The sequence below is a fragment of the Coloeus monedula genome (genome assembly GCF_965178545.1).
Source record: "Coloeus monedula genome assembly, chromosome: 5".
Lineage (NCBI taxonomy): Eukaryota > Metazoa > Chordata > Aves > Passeriformes > Corvidae > Coloeus > Coloeus monedula.
This window is the reverse complement of record NC_138785.1, coordinates 73,675,350-73,692,004: the sequence shown is the minus strand read 5'-3', so window position 1 is coordinate 73,692,004 and position 16,655 is coordinate 73,675,350. Positions and strand designations below refer to the sequence as shown.

The 16,655-nt window shown below is 61.9% G+C and overlaps 2 protein-coding genes across 3 annotated transcripts; both read left to right on the top strand.

Moving 5' to 3' along the window:
* Window positions 1-1,084: 1,084 nt before the first annotated feature.
* SPEF1 (sperm flagellar 1) lies at window positions 1,085-5,497 on the top strand (the record flags this gene model as incomplete). The annotated part of the gene is made up of 6 exons (XM_082282020.1): window positions 1,085-1,205; window positions 1,306-1,417; window positions 2,014-2,164; window positions 3,020-3,068; window positions 3,741-3,865; window positions 5,390-5,497. 6 exons carry the CDS (start codon window positions 1,085-1,087, stop codon window positions 5,495-5,497), a joined length of 666 nt encoding a protein of 221 aa, XP_082138146.1.
* A 2,532-nt stretch (window positions 5,498-8,029) lies between these two features.
* ADISSP (adipose secreted signaling protein) lies at window positions 8,030-15,475 on the top strand. 2 transcript variants are annotated; one of them, XM_082282538.1, is made up of 6 exons: window positions 8,030-8,111; window positions 9,033-9,121; window positions 10,839-11,017; window positions 12,461-12,599; window positions 14,582-14,698; window positions 15,338-15,475. In XM_082282538.1, exons 2-6 carry the CDS (start codon window positions 9,103-9,105, stop codon window positions 15,436-15,438), a joined length of 555 nt encoding a protein of 184 aa, XP_082138664.1. In that variant the 5' UTR covers window positions 8,030-8,111; window positions 9,033-9,102; the 3' UTR covers window positions 15,439-15,475. The 2 variants fall into 2 exon arrangements, with proteins under 2 accessions (XP_082138664.1, XP_082138663.1); XM_082282537.1 differs by having other exon boundaries at window positions 15,295-15,433.
* The last annotated feature ends 1,180 nt before the right edge of the window (window positions 15,476-16,655 follow it).

Below are 16,655 nucleotides of genomic sequence, written 5' to 3'. Positions count from 1 at the left end.
TCGGAGGAGCGGAAAGGCGGGGAAACTGAGGCGCAGCCACACGGGACTGGGGTCCATAACCCATCCCACTGTCCATATCCCACCCCAGTGTCCATATCCCACCCCAGTGTCCATATCCCATCCCAGTGTCCATATCCCATCTCCAGTGTCCATATCCCACCCCAGTGTCCATATCCCACCCCAGTGTCCATATCCCATCTCCAGTGTCCATATCCCACCCTCAGTGTCCATATCCCACCCCAGTGTCCATATCCCACCCCAGTGTCCATATCCCATCTCCAGTGTCCATATCCCACCCTCAGTGTCCATATCCCACCCCAGTGTCCATATCCCATCTCCAGTGTCCATATCCCATCTCCAGTGTCCATATCCCACCCTCAGTGTCCATATCCCACCCCAGTGTCCATATCCCATCCCAGTGTCCATATCCCATCTCCAGTGTCCATATCCCACCCCAGTGTCCATAACCCACCCCAGTGTCCATATCCCATTCCCAGTGTCCATACCCCATCCCAGTGTCCATATCCCACCCTCAGTGTCCATATCCCATCCCCAGTGTCCATACCCCATCCCAGTGTCCATATCCCACCCTCAGTGTCCATATCCCATCCCCAGTGTCCATATCCCATCCCAGTGTCCATATCCCACCCTCAGTGTCCATATCCCACCCTCAGTGTCCATATCCCACCCCAGTGTCCATAACCCATCCCAGTGTCCATATCCCATCTCAGTGTCCATATCCCTGTGTCCATATCCCACCCCGTTGCCATGGCAATAGGACTCTCTCCTTAAGCCTCTCCCCCGTTGCCGTGGCACTGAGACGCTCACTTTAAGCCCCGCCCCGTTGCCATGACAACAGAGACGCTTCCTGCAGGCCCCACCCCCGTTACCATGGCACCGCGACGCTCCCATGAAGCCCCTCCCCGTTACCATGGCACCGCGACGCTCCCTGCAGGCCCCGCCCCCGTTACCATGGCACCGCGACGCTCCCTGCAGGCCCCGCCCCCGTTGCCATGGCACCGCGACGCTCCTTGCAGGCCCCGCCCCCGTTGCCATGGCACCGCGACGCTCTGGCCTGGCGCTCATGGCGGCCGCGGGGCCGGATCCGGGGCCGGACACTGCGCTGGTGTCCCTGTACCGCTGGCTGGACACGGTGCCACTGTCGCGGCCGCGCAGGAACATCGCCCGCGACTTCAGCGACGGGGGTTGGCACTGTGGGGACACGGCTGGGTGGCACCGGGAGGCCGGGGCGGGGTGTCTGTCGCTGGTGGTGCCACCCGCAGCGTGTCCCCGCTGTCCCCGCAGTGCTGGCAGCCGAGGTGGTGAAGTTCTTCTTCCCGTCCATGGTGGAGCTGCACAGCTTCGTGCCCACCAGCTCCACGGCGCAGAAAGTCGCCAACTGGGGCCACCTGAACAGGTAGGGACAGTGCCACCTCCTCCGTGTGACCCCCCCCCCGCGGGGTGTCCCCACAGTGTCCCCACCTGTCCTGTGGGCAGTGTCCTCATGCTCGCCACGGTCCGGCAGCTCTGTGTGCCCACAGGGCCACCTTGCGTGCCACACTGGGGGTTGGTGTCCCGCCGTGTCCCCGTATGCCCCGGTCACCTCCCCACGGGGCTTTATTGATCCCATCCCAGTGTCCATACCCCATCCCAGTGTCCATACCCCATCCCAGTGTCCATATCCCATCCCAGTGTCCATACCCCATCCCAGTGTCCATATCCCATTCCCAGTGTCCATATCCCATCCCAGTGTCCATATCCCATCCCCAGTGTCCATATCCCATCCCAGGTGTCCATATCCCATCCCAGGTGTCCATATCCCCTCCTCGGTGTCCATATCCCATCCATGATGTCCATATCCCATCCCCAATGTCCATATCCCATCCCGGTGTCCATATCCCATCCCCAGTGTCCATATCCCACCTCAGTGTCCATATCCCATCCCCAATGTCCATATCCCACCCCAGTGCCCATATCCCATTCCCAATGTCCATATCCCATACCGGTGTCCAGGAAAGTGCTGAGTAAGCTGAATTTCCGCATCCCAGAGGAGATGATCCAGCAGCTGGTCCAGAGCCGGCCGGGAATGGCTGAGCAGCTCCTGCAGCTCCTGCGGGAGAAAATCCAGGAGAGGCAGAGGCAGAAAAAGGGAGAGAATGGGAAGGTAAGGAAATCCTGGGAATGGGGAATTCCAAGGGTGTCCCATCCTCCCATCCCTGGGAGAGTCCCAGGAGAGGTTGAATGGGGCTTGGAGCAACCTGGGATAGGGGAAGATGTCCCTGCGTGGGAATGAATAGGATGTGGACACCGGGATGGGATATGGACACTGGGGATGGGATATGGACACTGGGGTGGGTTATGGACACTGGGATGGGATATGGACACTGGGGATGGGATATGGACACTGGGGTGGGATATGGACACTGGGATGGGATATGGACACTGGGGATGGGATATGGACACTGGGAAGGGATATGGACACTGGGGTGGGATATGGACACCATGGATGGGATATGGACACTGAGAATGGGATATGGACAGTGGGGTGGGATATGGACACTGGGATGGGATATGGACACTGGGGATGGGATATGGACACCATGGATGGCATATGGACACTGGGATGGGATATGGACATTGGAGGTGGGATATGGACACTGGGATGGGACACGGGTGGGATATGGACATTGGGATGGGATATGGACATTGGAGGTGGGATATGGACACCTGAATAGGAGAGCTGCAGAGGGACTGGGGCCAAGGGCTGGAGGGACAGGAGGCAGGGAATGGCTTCCCAGTGGGAAAGGGGAGCTTGGGCTGGGATGTTGGGAAGGAATTGCTGGCTGGGAGGGTGGGGAGGGGCTGGGCTGGAATTGCCAGAGCAGCTGGGGCTGCCCCTGGATCCCTGGGAATGCCCAAGGCCAGGCTGGACACTGGGGCTTGGATCCACCTGGGATAGTGGCCGGGGTTGTCCCAGGTATCCCGGGTGCTCCAGGGGTTTTCCTGCCTCTCCCCGCAGCCCCCAGCGGAGCTGGCAGCGCTGGAGGAGGGCGGATACCTGGACACAGGTAGGGATCCCAAAAGGGATCCGAAAATCCCCCACTGTGACTTTCTGGGGTGCCTGGGAGGGGACAGCAGTGTCCCGGCAGGTGACCCCATCCCTGTGGGATTTTCCAGGCCATCCCAAGGTCCAGAGTGATTTGGGAAGGGGCTGCAGCCAGGAGAGGACTGACAGGTGAGGGCTGGGCAGGGAACAGGACCCTCTTGGGGTCAGGGGGTCTTTATGGGGTCACTGTGGGGGTCAGGAAGTCCCTGTGGGGTTTGGGTGTCCCCAAGGGTGTCAGGGGGTCCTTGTGGGGGTTTGGGAATCCCTGTGGTGGTTTGGGGGTCCCTGTGGGCGTCAGGGGGTCCCTGTGGTGGTTTGGGGGTCACTGTGGGAGTCAAGGGGTCCCTGTGGGTGTCTTGGGGTCACTGTGGGGTTTGGGGGTCACTGTAGTGGTCTAGGGGTCCTTGTTGGGGTCTGGGAGTCACCGTGGGGGTCTGGGGGGTCACTGTGGGGGTCAGGGGGTCCCTGTGGTGGTTTGGGGCTCACCGTGGGAGTCTGGGGGTCACTGTAGGGTTCGGGGATCACCCTGGTGGCTCTGCGTGTCCCCGCGGGTCCCTATGGAGATCAGGACATTCCCATGGGATCGGGGGCCAGGATTTGGGGACCCCCCCCCCCCTTCCCCTCCGGCCCTCAGGGGGGGTTCAGTGCCTGTCCCCGCGTCCCCGTCGCCGCGCCAGGGAGGCGACAATCCCTGGGGACATGCGACAGCAGCTGGCGGAGCGCGAGCAGGCGCTGCAGCTGGCGCGGGACACGATCCAGGTGAGCCCATCCCAAATCCCGGTGGGAAGGACACTGGATGCGCGGGGACAGCTCGGGGGGACACACGCGACCCTGTCCTGTCCCCCTGCCCTTCTTCCCGGCTTTTCCATGCCTCCTCTTCCCGGCTTTTCCCAGCTTTTCACGGCTTTTCCCGTTCCCCCCCTCTTCCCGACTTTCCCCGCCTTTTCCCTGTCCCTCCTTCCTGGCTTTTCCCGTTCCCTTCTTCCCAGCTTTTCCCGGCTTTTCCCGGCTTTTCCCAGTCCCTCCTTCCCGGCTTTTCCCGATCCCCTCTTCCCCCCTTCTCCCTGTCCCTCTTTTCCCTGCTTTTCCCGGTCCCTCAAATTTTCCCTGAAATTCGGGTTTTTTTTCCACCGGAGATGTAAATATTGGGAATTCCGTGGGCTATCGGGCTTGGGAAAAGCGGGATATCTGGGATTCCCATTTTTTGGGGGGAAGGGGGGCTGCTCTTGGAACCCCAAATCCATCGCGTCTCCTCACCCACCTCAATTCCCCGCTTGGACAAAAAACCCAAAATTCCCTCTCCCCACATCCCCTGTGCCTGGAGGACCCCCTGGGGGATGGGTTTGGGATTTCGGGATTTGGGATTTGCGGCCCCAAATCCCTCGGGGATGGGTTTGGGATTTCGGGATTTGGGATTTGCGGCCCCAAATCCCTCGGGGATGGGTTGGGCATTTCGGGATTTCGGGACTTGGGATTTGCGGCCCCAAATCCCTCGGGGATGGGTTTGGGATTTCGGGATTTCAGGATTTGGGATTTGCGGCCCCAAATCCCTCGGGGATGGGTTTGGGATTTCAGGATTTGGGATTTGCAGCCCCAAATCCCTCGGGGATGGGTTTGGGATTTCGGGATTTCAGGATTTGGGATTTGCGGCCCCAAATCCCTCGGGGATGGGTTTGGGATTTCGGGATTTCAGGATTTGGGATTTGCGGCCCCAAATCCCTCGGGGATGGGTTGGGCATTTCGGGATTTCGGGATTTGGGATTTGCGGCCCCAAATCTCTCGGGAATGGGTTTGGGATTTCGGGATTTGGGATTTGCTGCCCCAAATCCCTCGGGGATGGGTTTGGGATTTCGGGATTTCGGGATTTGGGATTTGCAGCCCCAAATCCCTCGGGGATGGGTTTGGGATTTCGGGATTTGGGATTTGCGGCCCCAGATCCCTCGGGGATGGGTTGGGCATTTCGGGATTTCGGGATTTGGGATTTGCGGCCCCAAATCTCTCGGGAATGGGTTTGGGATTTCGGGATTTGGGATTTGCGGCCCCAAATCCCTCGGGAATGGGTTTGGGATTTCGGGATTTGGGATTTGCGGCTCCAAATCCCTCGGGGATGGGTTTGGGCATTTCGGGATTTGGGATTTGGGATTTGCGGCCCCAAATCCCTCGGGGATGGGTTTGGGATTTCGGGATTTGGGATTTGCGGCCCCAAATCCCTCGGGGATGGGTTGGGCATTTCGGGATTTCGGGATTTGGGATTTGCGGCCCCAAATCCCTGGGGAATCCCAGATCCTGCAGGCCAAGGTGGGGCGGCTGGAGCAGCTCCTGCTCCTCAAGAACGTCCGCATCGACGACCTGAGCCGGCGGCTGCAGCAGCTCCAGGGCCAGCGGCGCTGACAGGCGACAGCGACACCGCTGCCACCACCGGGTGGCACCGCAGTGGCGGCCCGGGGCCAGCCCCAGTGGCTCCCAGTGGCTCCCAGTGGCTCCCAGTGGCTCCCAGTTCGCGCAGTTCCCGGCGCGGCTCCGGGATTAAAATGTTGGATCTTGGCAGGGGTGAGAGCGGGAATGAGGGGACAGCGGGGACAGGGGTGGGGACACTGTGGGGACAGCAGGGCGGGGATGGCACGGTGGGGATGGCACCGTGGGGACATCGGGGTGGGGACAGCAGCGTGGAGGTGGCAGCGTGGGGACACAGTGGGGACACTGTGGGGGACATGGGTGTGAGGACATCAGGGCAGGGACATCAAGGTGGGGACACTGTGGGGACATCAGGGAGGGGACACAGTGGGGATGGCACCATGGGGATACAGTGGGGACACTGGTGTGAGGACATGAGGGAAGGGGACAGCAGCATGGGGACATCCCTGTGGGGACACTGTGGGGACAGCAGCGTGGAGGTGGCACCATGGGGACATCATTGTGGTGACAGCAGGGAGGGGACATCAGTGTGGGGACACTGTGAGGGACATTGGCGTGAGGACGTCAGGGCAGGGACACGGTGGGGACATCAGAATGGAGAAATCAGGGTGGGGACATCAGTGTGGGAGGGGGGACACCAGCATGGGGACATCCCTGAGGGGGTGGCAGTGTGGGGGACATCACTGTGGGGACACTGTGGGGACTTCATGGTGAGGACATCAGAGCGGGGACAGGAAATTGGGGTCATCAGTGTGGGGACAGCAGTGTAGGGACACCGTGGGGACAGCAGAGTGGGGACAGGGAGGGGACAGCAGCGTGGGGACATCAGAGGGGGACAGCAGGGAGAGGATGGCAGTGTGGGGACACCGTGGGGACACCGCAGTGGTCGCAGTGGCCGCTGGGATTTAATCCCTTCCCAAATCCCATTGTTTTTGTAATCCCCGAGCAAATCCGCGCCCGGTGCCGGGAGGTGACGGTGTCATCCCCCGTGTCCCCCCCAGGTGACATCCCCCAGCCACGGGGACACGGCCAGCGGTGGCTCTGGAGACCGTCCCTGTGCCAGAGAGGCTTTTTAGGGAAAAGCTGGAATTTCCGGCCAATGTGGGAATGGGGAGGGGGGGACAAGCCAGGCCCTGGTGTCCCCTCCCTTGGGGACAAGCCGTGTGATGTCCCCGTGCCGGTGACAAGGACACAGCTGGGGCTCTGGGGATCCCTTGGAATCCAGATCCCGGTTTCCTGGGAATGCGGATCCCAGGTTTTTAAGCGTTCCAGCAGCTGGAGCAGCCCCCCGGGGGTGGCACTGTCCCCTCTGTCCCTCACGTGTCCCCTCTGTCCCTCACGTGTCCCCTGACCCCCCTGTCCCCCCGGCATTCCCGGGGGACAATCCTGGTGCTCTCCAGATGGGAATTGTCGACATTTGCCGTGTCCCGGTGCCGGTCGCTGTTCCCTGTCCCCTATCCCAGTGGGAAGAGACGCGGAGGTCGGGATGGGGACAGGAAGGATGGGGCTGGACATTCCCAGGCTGAGCAGTCACCAGGGAATGGGATGGGATGGGATCCGTGGGATGGGATGGGATGGGATCCATGGGATGGGATCCATGGGATGGGATCCATGAGGATGGGATGAGATGGGATGGGATGGGATGGGATGGGATGGGATGGGATGGGAATGAGATGGGATCCATGGGGATGGGATGGGATCCATGGGGATGGGATGGGATGGGATGGGATGGGATGGGATGGGATGGGATGGGATGGGATGGGGATGGGAATGAGATGGGATCCATGGGGATGGGAATGAGATGGAATCCATGGGGATGGGATGGGATGGGATGGGATGGGATGGGATGGGATGGGATGGGGATGGGAATGAGATGGGATGCAATGGGATGGGATGGGATCCATGGGAATGGGAATGAGATGGGATCCATGGGGATGGGAGGGGAAGGAATTGGGATGGTTTGGGATGAGATGGATGGGATGGAGTTGAGATGGGATGAGATGAAATGGGAAGGGAAGGGATTCAGGGAGGGGATTCAGGGAGGGGATTCGGGGAAGGGATTCAGGGAAGGGATTTAGGGAAGGGAAGGGAAAAGATTCAGGGAAGGGATTTAGGGAAGGGATTTAGGGAAGGGAAGGGAAAAGATTCAGGGAAGGGATTTAGGGAGGGGATTCAGGGAAGGGATTTAGGGAAGGGAAGGGAAAAGATTCAGGGAGGGGATTTAGGGAGGGGATTCAGGGAAGAGATTTAGGGAAGGGATTTAGGAAAGGGATTTAGGGAAGGGAAGCCTCAGCCCCTCCCCCGCCCCTCCCCGTTCCCATGGCAACGCCCCCGCGCCTCCCCCCGCCGCCCACAAGGGGGCGCCCCGCGGCACGCGCGCCCTGCCGCCATTGGCTGCCTCTCCCTTAGCCCCGCCCCTTAGCAACAGTCCCGCCCCTTGGTAACGCCCGGGAAGCGCTGCTGGGGGCGTGGCCTGAAGGCGTGACCGGCGTGAGCACTGACCAATAGAAGAGCGAGGTGGGGGCGCAGCAGCCAATAGAAGCTGGGGGGCGTGTCCCGGCAGCGGGAAGCGGGCAGCGGGAGCGGCGGGGTGAGCGGGGGATGGCGACATCGGGGGGACGGCGACATCGGGGGGACATCGGGGGGACATCGGGGACACCCGGGAGGGGCGCGGAGGGACCGGGGGACCCCCGAGGAGGGGCTGGCGGGCCGCGGGTGATGGTGGAGGTCAAACGGGGCTGGGGAAAGGGGAGGGAACGACAAACCCGAGCCCGGTGTCCCTTCGCGGTGTCGCCTCCCGGGGTCCCCTCCCGCTGTCACCCCGATCCTGAGGTTTGCTGACAGCTCTGCCCTCCCCCCCCGCCCAGTGTGGCTTGAGACGCCCCCAAATCCCGGGATTTTCCCTCCGGGAGAGGCTCCCCTCCTTCCAGCTCGGCTTTGTTTTATGCCGTTTTTCCCAAAATTTGGGGGTTTTTTTCCATGGATTTCCCGTTTTGGGGCTCCCGCTTCCCAATTCTTGCCGGCGTTCCCGGTCCCGCGTCCTTGCATGGGGCGATCCCAAGGAGGAGGAGGAGGAGGAGGTTTGACCCTCACAGTTCCATCCAGGGCATTTTTAGGATGTCACATCCCGAATTCCCGTGCCCCGTTATCCCGGGAAAAGCGATCTGGGGACAGCTCCAAATTTGGGATCTGCGCTGCTCCTTCCAGCCTGGAAAAGATTCCCAAACCTGGGAGAGGTTTTGGGGGGGGGGGGGGGGGGAGGAAAAGGGATAAACCGAGGCACGCGCGGGGTGCGAATTCCCTCTTTTCCCGGAGATTTGGGATGAGGCGATTCCCATTCCAGGCGTTGTCGCAGGCTCCTCCCCGCCAGGATCGCGGCCACCTCGGTGCCACCTCGGTGCCACCACGGGGCCACCACGCGGCCACCACTGTCCCCGCAATGGGATGAGAAGGGACCGGCGCCTTCCCGTTCCCATCCCATTCCCACCCCATTCCCGCCCCAATCCCGCAGCATTCCCGGACGATGCCCCCCGGCCGCTGAATTTGGGGACAGCGACAACGCCGGACGGCGGAGGGGACAGATGGCGACGGCCGGCAAGGGTGAGTGAGTCCCCGTGTCCCCTCCCTGTCCCCCGTCCCTGCCCGGATCCAGGGATTTGAGGGATTTCCCGGAGCTTTTAGGGTCCCCTCTGCCTGAATCCAGGGATTTGAGGGGTTTCCCGGAGGTTTTGGGGTCGATTCTGTCCCTGGCTCAGCTTTTGGGGTCCCTCTGCCCCACTCCAGGGATTCGAGGGACCCCAAAAGGGCTTCGGAGTGAGACAAATCCCGAGGAATCTTTGTGGGGTTCCGTCTCCTTTGTGCTCCGGCAATTTCCGTGGGAATGGGGCTGGGGGCGGCTGTATCCCGGCGGGAATGGGGCCGGGAAAGCCCCAGGAGCTGCCTCATTCCCGGGAACGAAGGGTTGGGGGCATCTTGGGGGGGACCCTGAGCCCCCTTTGGGGGGACACGGTGACCCCGAGGCTCCAGCAGGTCCTGATCCCATAAATCCCAGATCCAAGGGATTCCCTGCTCCCATAAATCCCAGATCCAGCAGGTCCTGATCGCATAAATCCCAGATCCAAGGGATTCCCCGATCCCATAAATCCCAGATCCAAGGGATTCCCCGATCCCATAAATCCCAGATCCAGCACATTCCCTGCCTGTCCCCGGGGTGAATTCCCACTTTCCTCCTGCTCCAATCCCACTTTTTCCAGAGGGTCCGTGCCCGGGAGGGGGTGGCCAGGGCACCCTCGCGCTGTCCCCAAGTGCCACCAAAGTGCCACCGAAAGCTCGTTTAGGATTATCAGGGTTTGCGATTGAGATTCCCGGGCTGGCATCGGGATTTGGGATCCGCCCAGATCCTTTGGGATCGCCGCGGTGCCACCCAGGAGGGTCCCCCGCGTGTCCTCACGGTGTCACCGCGTGTCCCGTCCCCCCCTCCCCGAGTGCGGGAGGGGATTTGGGGCCGAACAATGGCGGGACCTTAAACCCGGCTCGTCAATTCCCGGCTCATTAAATCCCGGCTCATTAAATCCCGGGATTCCCGGCGCTGCCGGCACAAAGAGCCTTTTCTTCAGGCGACAAGGGAGGCGACAATCTGCTGCTGGCGGCGGTGACAATCTGCTGCCAGCTGGGAGCGGGGCCGCGGCTCGGCGGGAGGAGGAGGAGGAGGAGGAGGAGGGGGAGGAGGAGGGGGAGGAGGAGGAAGGGGCGGATGTTCCATGGAAGCGGCGCACGTGGAAAATCCCACGGGATTCGGGCCTCTCTGGGGACAGCGCTGTCCCCAGGTTGGTGGCCCTTGTCCTGCTGGCCTTGTCACAGCCGTGCCACCTGCCCGTGGCACCTGCCCGTGGCACCGCTCGGGCCGAGGAGGGAGCAGAGTCTGCCGAGCTTGGGGACACTTGGGGACACTTGGGGACCCTCTGGACGTGGGCTGATGGCAGCTCCCTGCTCGGAGGTGGCCACTGGCCACCTGTATCCCTGTATCCCTGTGTCCCCAGCCCATGTCACTTACCCTGAGGGCATCACAAGAGGAAGAGGAGTCTGCCGAGCTTGGGGACACTTGGGGACATTTGGGGACACTTGGGGACCCTCTGGACACAGGCTGGTGGCAGCTCCCTGCTCGGAGAGGACCTGGCTGTCACCACAGGTCACCTCTGTCCCAGGTGACACAGGGCAAGGGTGACAAGGAAGCCCCTCCTGGTGCCACCACGCTCCCCCAACACGAGGCCACCCCTCTTGGGGACACGGCTGTGACCGGGGGCTTTGTCACCTGCAGGCAGCAAGGGCAAGGGGACAGGAGTGCGCTTCGCCCCCGAGGGGACCCAGGGCCACCCCCAAGAGGGGACCCAGGGCCACCCCCAGGAGGGGACCCACGGCCACGTCCACTTCCAGGAGCAGCTGCACGACTCGGCCGTGATGGTGACCCAGGACAAGGACGGCCACTTCCTGGTCAAGGTGGGGGACAAGGGGACAGCAGGGGGGTGTCACCCTGCCCTGGGGACTCTGGGGCCGCCAACTCTCGAAAATTCCCAGGTTTTGAGGCGTTCCCAGCCCAGAATTCCACGTCCTTCCCTAGGGGTGCTCCCGGCATTGTCCCGCTTGTCCCCCAAATCCAGCGCCGCGTCCCGGTGGCTTTGGGGTGACACCGGGCACGCGTGGCACCGTCCCCTCTGCCCCGTTTTGGGGACGCTGGGTGCCACCGTGGCCATTCCCGGTTATCCCGGCCACATTCCCGTGGGTGCCGCCAGCTCCGAGCGGCTCCGGGGGCGATGCCAGCGGAGGGGACGAGGAGCCACCCGCGGTGCCACCAATGTGTGGCACCTGCAGCTGCCACCAGCGCTGAGTCAGAGCCTCGTGGCGGGCGCGGGAGGCCGGAATTCCATCCCAAATCCCAAATCCGGCGCTGCCGGGGGCGGCTGTTGTTGTTTTCTCACCCGGAGGCCCGGCACGTGATCCGTAGGGATGAGGGGGTGGCAGTGCCACCCACGGGGACGTGGGGGCACCGGGAGGGACTGGCGGGGTTGGGATGTGGCTGTGGAAAGGAGATCCTGGGGGGGGTTTTCCTGGGGTTTTAAAAGGATAAATCCCAGAATTTGGAGGGGGGGGTGGGGAAGAGCTTGGAGCTCATCCCGGTTCCTCGGACACTTCCAGGGGCAGCCGCAGCTGCTCTGGGAATTCCAGCCCAGCCGGGAATTCCTTCCCAAATCCCAGCCCAAGCTCCCCTTTCCCACTGGGAAGCCATTCCCTGCCTCCTGTCCCTCCAGCCCTTGTTCCCAGTCCCTCTGCAGCTCTCCCGGAGCCCCTTTGGGTTTAGGATCTCTGGATCCTTTTCCAGTTTTTTGGGATGATCCCAGCCCGTGGGGGATTTTTTGGGAATTACACCCTCAGGATCCCAGCTCGCTCCCTTCCCAAAATGGATTTTTCCAAAGCTCCGGAGGGCTCTGGTTTTCATCACGGCAGTGGAGAAATTCCATGGGAAGCCGTGCTCCTGCCTTTTCCAGGAAAGGCTGGAAAACCTCTCCCTGCTCCCGTGACATCCACGGGTCTTCATTCCCAGAATTTTGTCCCAAAATTCCTTATTTTTCCTGCGGTTTTTTGGTGCAAAATCACCGGCTTTGTTATCTTTTCCTGATTTATTTCCTAAATTATTCCTATCACTCCCTAAATTATTTCCTATTTATTGTTCCCCGAATTTTTTAGGGCACAAATTCCCCCCCGGGATTTAACAGTGGGAATATTTAGGATAAAATTCCTCCTCTCCAGGTGCTGTCCCCACCTTCCTGGGGACTCTCGAGTGTCCCTTGTCCCCAAGGGGGGTGACAATGGCAACCCAGCCGTGGTGTCACCCCCCCACCCCCTTCTCCCACCCCCTCCCCGCCCCATATCCCGGTTTTCCAGGTGGGATTCCTGAAGATCCTACACAAGTACGAGATCACCTTCCTGCTGCCCCCCGTGCCGAGGCTGGGCAGGGACGTTTGTCCCCTCCCTGTCCCCAACCCCAACCTGCGCGTCACCAGTGTCACCTCCCTGCCGGAAGGTACCGTGTCCCCTCCTCGTCCCCAGTGTCCCCAGCCGGGGCCCGGCTCTTTTCCAGCGGGGGGGAGGGGGGAGGCCACACCCAGGTGTCCCGAGGAGGTGACAATTCCTCGCTCTCAGGGTCCCCAGTGTCCCCAAATCCCGTTATTTTGTTGTTGTTGGGGTTTTCTTTTCCTGGGGGGGGGGGGGGTCTCTGTGGGTGAGGGGACTCCAGACCCTGACAAAGGACAGGGACAGGGACAGGGACAGGGACAGGGACAGGGACAGGGACAGGGTTTTCTCCAAGGGGACAGAGACAGGGTTTGCTCCAGGGGGACAGAGACCAGGACAGGGTTTTCTCCAAGGGGACAGGGACAGGATTGGCTCCAGGGGGACAGGGACAGGGTTTTCTCCAGGGGGACAAAGACCGGGATAGGGTTTGCTCCAAGGGGACAGGGACAGGGACAATATTTTCTCCAAGGGGACAGGGACAGGATTGGCTCCGGGGGGACAGGGACCGGGACAGATTTGGCTCCAGGGGGACAGGGACAGGGTTTTCTCCAGAGGACGGGAACAAGGACAGTGTGTGCTCCAGACGGGACAGGGACAAGATTTGCTCCAAGGGACACAGGGACAGGGCAAGGACAGGGACAAGGTTTTTTCCAGGGGGACAGGGACAGGGTTTGCTCCAAGAGGTGCCAACCTCCACTTCGGGGACAGTTGGGCGCTGCCACATCCGTGGGATCCGGGAGCGGGGCCGTGCCTGGGGACAGCTGAGCGTCACCCTGGGCTGGGTGGCAGCTCTTTGGGGACACTCCGAGCACACCGCAGGTCCCTGGGGCCATCTCGGTCCCATCCCAGTTGTCCCACAGCCAATGGATGCTGGTTGCCACATCCCTGTCCCCTAGGGGCGCGTTCGGTGTCACCTCCCGGCAGTGGGGACGGGGCGGGGCCGTGCCCGGTGTCACCTCCCGGCAGTAGGGACGGGGCGAGGACAGGGCTTTTCCCAAAAGGCCGCTGGCTCCATCCCAAGAAAGCGCTTTAGGGTTTGTTTGGAGATTCCCAGTTGGGGCTGGGATTGGGATCGGGACCGGGACTGGGGCCGGGACTGGGGCCGATGATTGGAGCCGGGAGCGGGACCGGGATCGGGATGGGGATCGGGGTCGGGATCGGGGCCGGGATCGGGGCCGGGTTCCCCACCCTGGTGCAAGGGGAAGGAGCCCTGGGGGGGACGTGGGTGGAGTGTGGGGGGTACAGGGAGGGGACAAGTAGGGCAGGGAGGGGTCAGGGAATATTCGGGCAGGGTGGGAAGGATGGGAAGGGCTCAGGCAGGGAAGGAGCAGGGAGGGCAGGGAAGGTTCGGGCAGGGCAGGGAAGGTTCGGGGAGGGCAGGGAAGGTTCGGGCAGGGCAGGGAAGGAGCAGGGAGGGCAGGGAAGGAGCAGGGAGGGCAGGGAAGGTTCGGGCAGGGCAGGGAAGGAGCAGGGAGGGCAGGGAAGGAGCAGGGAGGTTCAGGTAGGGTAGGGCAGGGCAGGGAAGGCTCAGGGAGGGCAGGGCAGAGAAGGTTCGGGGAGGGCAGGGAAGGTTCAGGGAGGGCGGGGAATGCTCAGGCAGGGCGGGAAGGATGGGAGGGCTCAGGCTCAGGCAGGATCAGGAAGGCTCAGGCAGGGCAGGGAAGGCACAGGCAGGGCAGGGAAGGGAAGGGACAGGCAAGGTCAGGCAGGGCAGGGAGGGCTCAGGAAGGGCAGGGAAGACGCAGGCAAGGCAGGGAAGGCTCAGGCAGGGCAGGGAGGGCTCAGGCAGGAAAGGGAGGACCCAAGCAGGGCAGGGAGGACCCAGGCAGGGCAGGGAAGGCGCAGGCAGGGCAGGGAAGGCACAGGCAGGGCAGGGAAGGCGCAGGAAGGACAGGGAAGGCACAGGCAGGGCAGGGAAGGCTCAGGAAGGACAGGGAAGGCTCAGGCAGGCGCAGGAAGGGTTCAGGCAGCCCCTCCATGTCCCGTTCCCAGGGCACAGCGTGCGCTGCGAGTACACGGCGCACAAGGAGGGGGTGCTGAGGGAGGAGCTGCTCCTGGCCGGACACGGCCCCGGCCACGTCAAGGTCACCGTCCAGGCCCGGGTTATGGGTAAGGAGCTCTGGCGGGTCCTGGGGTCCCTCCCTGTTCCCCTCCCCACCCCCCCAGGCCCAGCCCCTCTCGCCCAGTTGTCCCAGTTCAGCCATGGTGCTGTCCCAGCTCCTGGGCACTGCTGAGGAATTGCCCAAAGTGAGGGATTTCACCCCAGAAATTCCCCAGCCCAGGGGTTGAGGAGACCCTCGGGAAGGGGTGAAGGGAGGGGGTGGAGGGTGACCCCAATGTGCCCAGGGCCCCTCTGCCTGGCTGAGTCCCACCTGTCCCTGGGAGCCCCCAGTTCCTGGAACCCCCCAATCTCTGGGATCCTTCTTATTCCTGGGAGCCCCCCCTGTCCCCCCATCCCTGGGACCCTCCCCATAAACCCCAACACCCCCTTGCTCCCCTTGTCCTCCACCCCATATCCCAGCCACCCCTAGCCCCCTATGCCCTCTGAGGTTGTCACCACCCCTGGGCATTGACCACAGCGGTGACACGAGGACAAGGGACAACACATCCCCCACCCGGGCCCAGCATCGCTGGGATGGACAAACCCATGCGACCCTAAAACCCCCCAAACCCCCTAAAAAGGGGCGTTTCCACCCTCCCCAAAGCGACAGAGAGCTGTCCCTGAGCCACGTCCCCCGATGTCCCCAGACCGCCACCACGGGACGCCGATGCTCCTGGACGGGGTGCGCTGCGTGGGAGCCGAGCTGGAATACGACTCGGAGCAGAGCGACTGGCACGGCTTCGACTGACCCCAAACCCCACCCCGGGGGTCCCCACAGCCCCCACGAGGGGTCCCCAAAGTCCCCAAAGTGCAGGACGGTCCCCAAAGCGGGCAGGGGGACCCCCCCCCCCCCGCCTTGTTGCTGCTGCTGCTGCTTTGCCCTCACCCCGCAGCCCCAGGGGGGTTTTTGGGGGAATTGTGCCTCTTGGGGTGGGAATTTTCCTCCTTCCTGGGCTGGGGAGGAATTTTGCCTGTGGAATGTGGGGCGGGAGCGGGGAGTTCCCTGTGGCTCCGGGGTTGGGGCCGTGTCCCCAGCCGTGTCCTCGTGTTGCTGCCAGCGCCTCTTTTTTGGGTTTTCCCCTGTTTTTCTCTTTTTTTTTTCTGGGTTTTCTTGGTTTTTTCCTGGGTTTTTTTTCTCTTTTCCTGTTTTTTTTTTCTCGTGGTACAAGGACCAGGAGCAGTTTCAGGAGGTTTTATGTGCCTATATATATATATATATATAAATATAAAAGATATCTTACATGCCTGTGGGGGTTAAAGTACAAAATCCTACCTCGGGAAGGAAGAAAATCCCACTGGGAATAGGGCTGGGAGCCCAGGTCCCCTCCATGAACCCACCCAAGGGGACAGGGGACACCCCCAGTTGTCCATGGATAATCCCAAAGAGTCCTGGATGGGGGATGGGGGGGGTCATGAGGCAAATTCCAGTTAAAGGGGGGCTGGGAGAGGGTGGGGGCAGGGTCTGGGGTCCCCAGGGTCTCAGTTTGGGAGGGAATCGATGGTGGATGGTCCCCACAATGACAGGAGGTCACAGCTGGGGTGGAAATTGATGGTGGCATCTCCAGGGGGTCTTGGTTGGAGATGAGGTTGATGGTGGCAGAACCTACGACGGTCCCCACAATGACTGTGGGAGGTCTCAGCTGGACAGGAATTCAGTGGTGGCATCTCCAGGAAGGTCTCAGTTGGACAGGAATTCAGTGGTGGCATCTCCAGGAAGGTCTCAGCTGGACAGGAAGTCGATGGTGGCATCTCCCGGATCCTTCACCTGGACAGGAAGTCAATGGTGGCATCTTCTGGTGGTCCCCACAATGACAGGGACTCTCAGTTGGACCGGAAGTTGATGGTGGCATCTCCTGGGACCCTCAGTTGGACCGGAAGTCAGTGGTGGCAGATCCGAGAGGTTCCCACCATGTTGGCAAGGTCTCAGCTGGAGATGAAATTGATGGTGGCAGATCCCAGGATGGT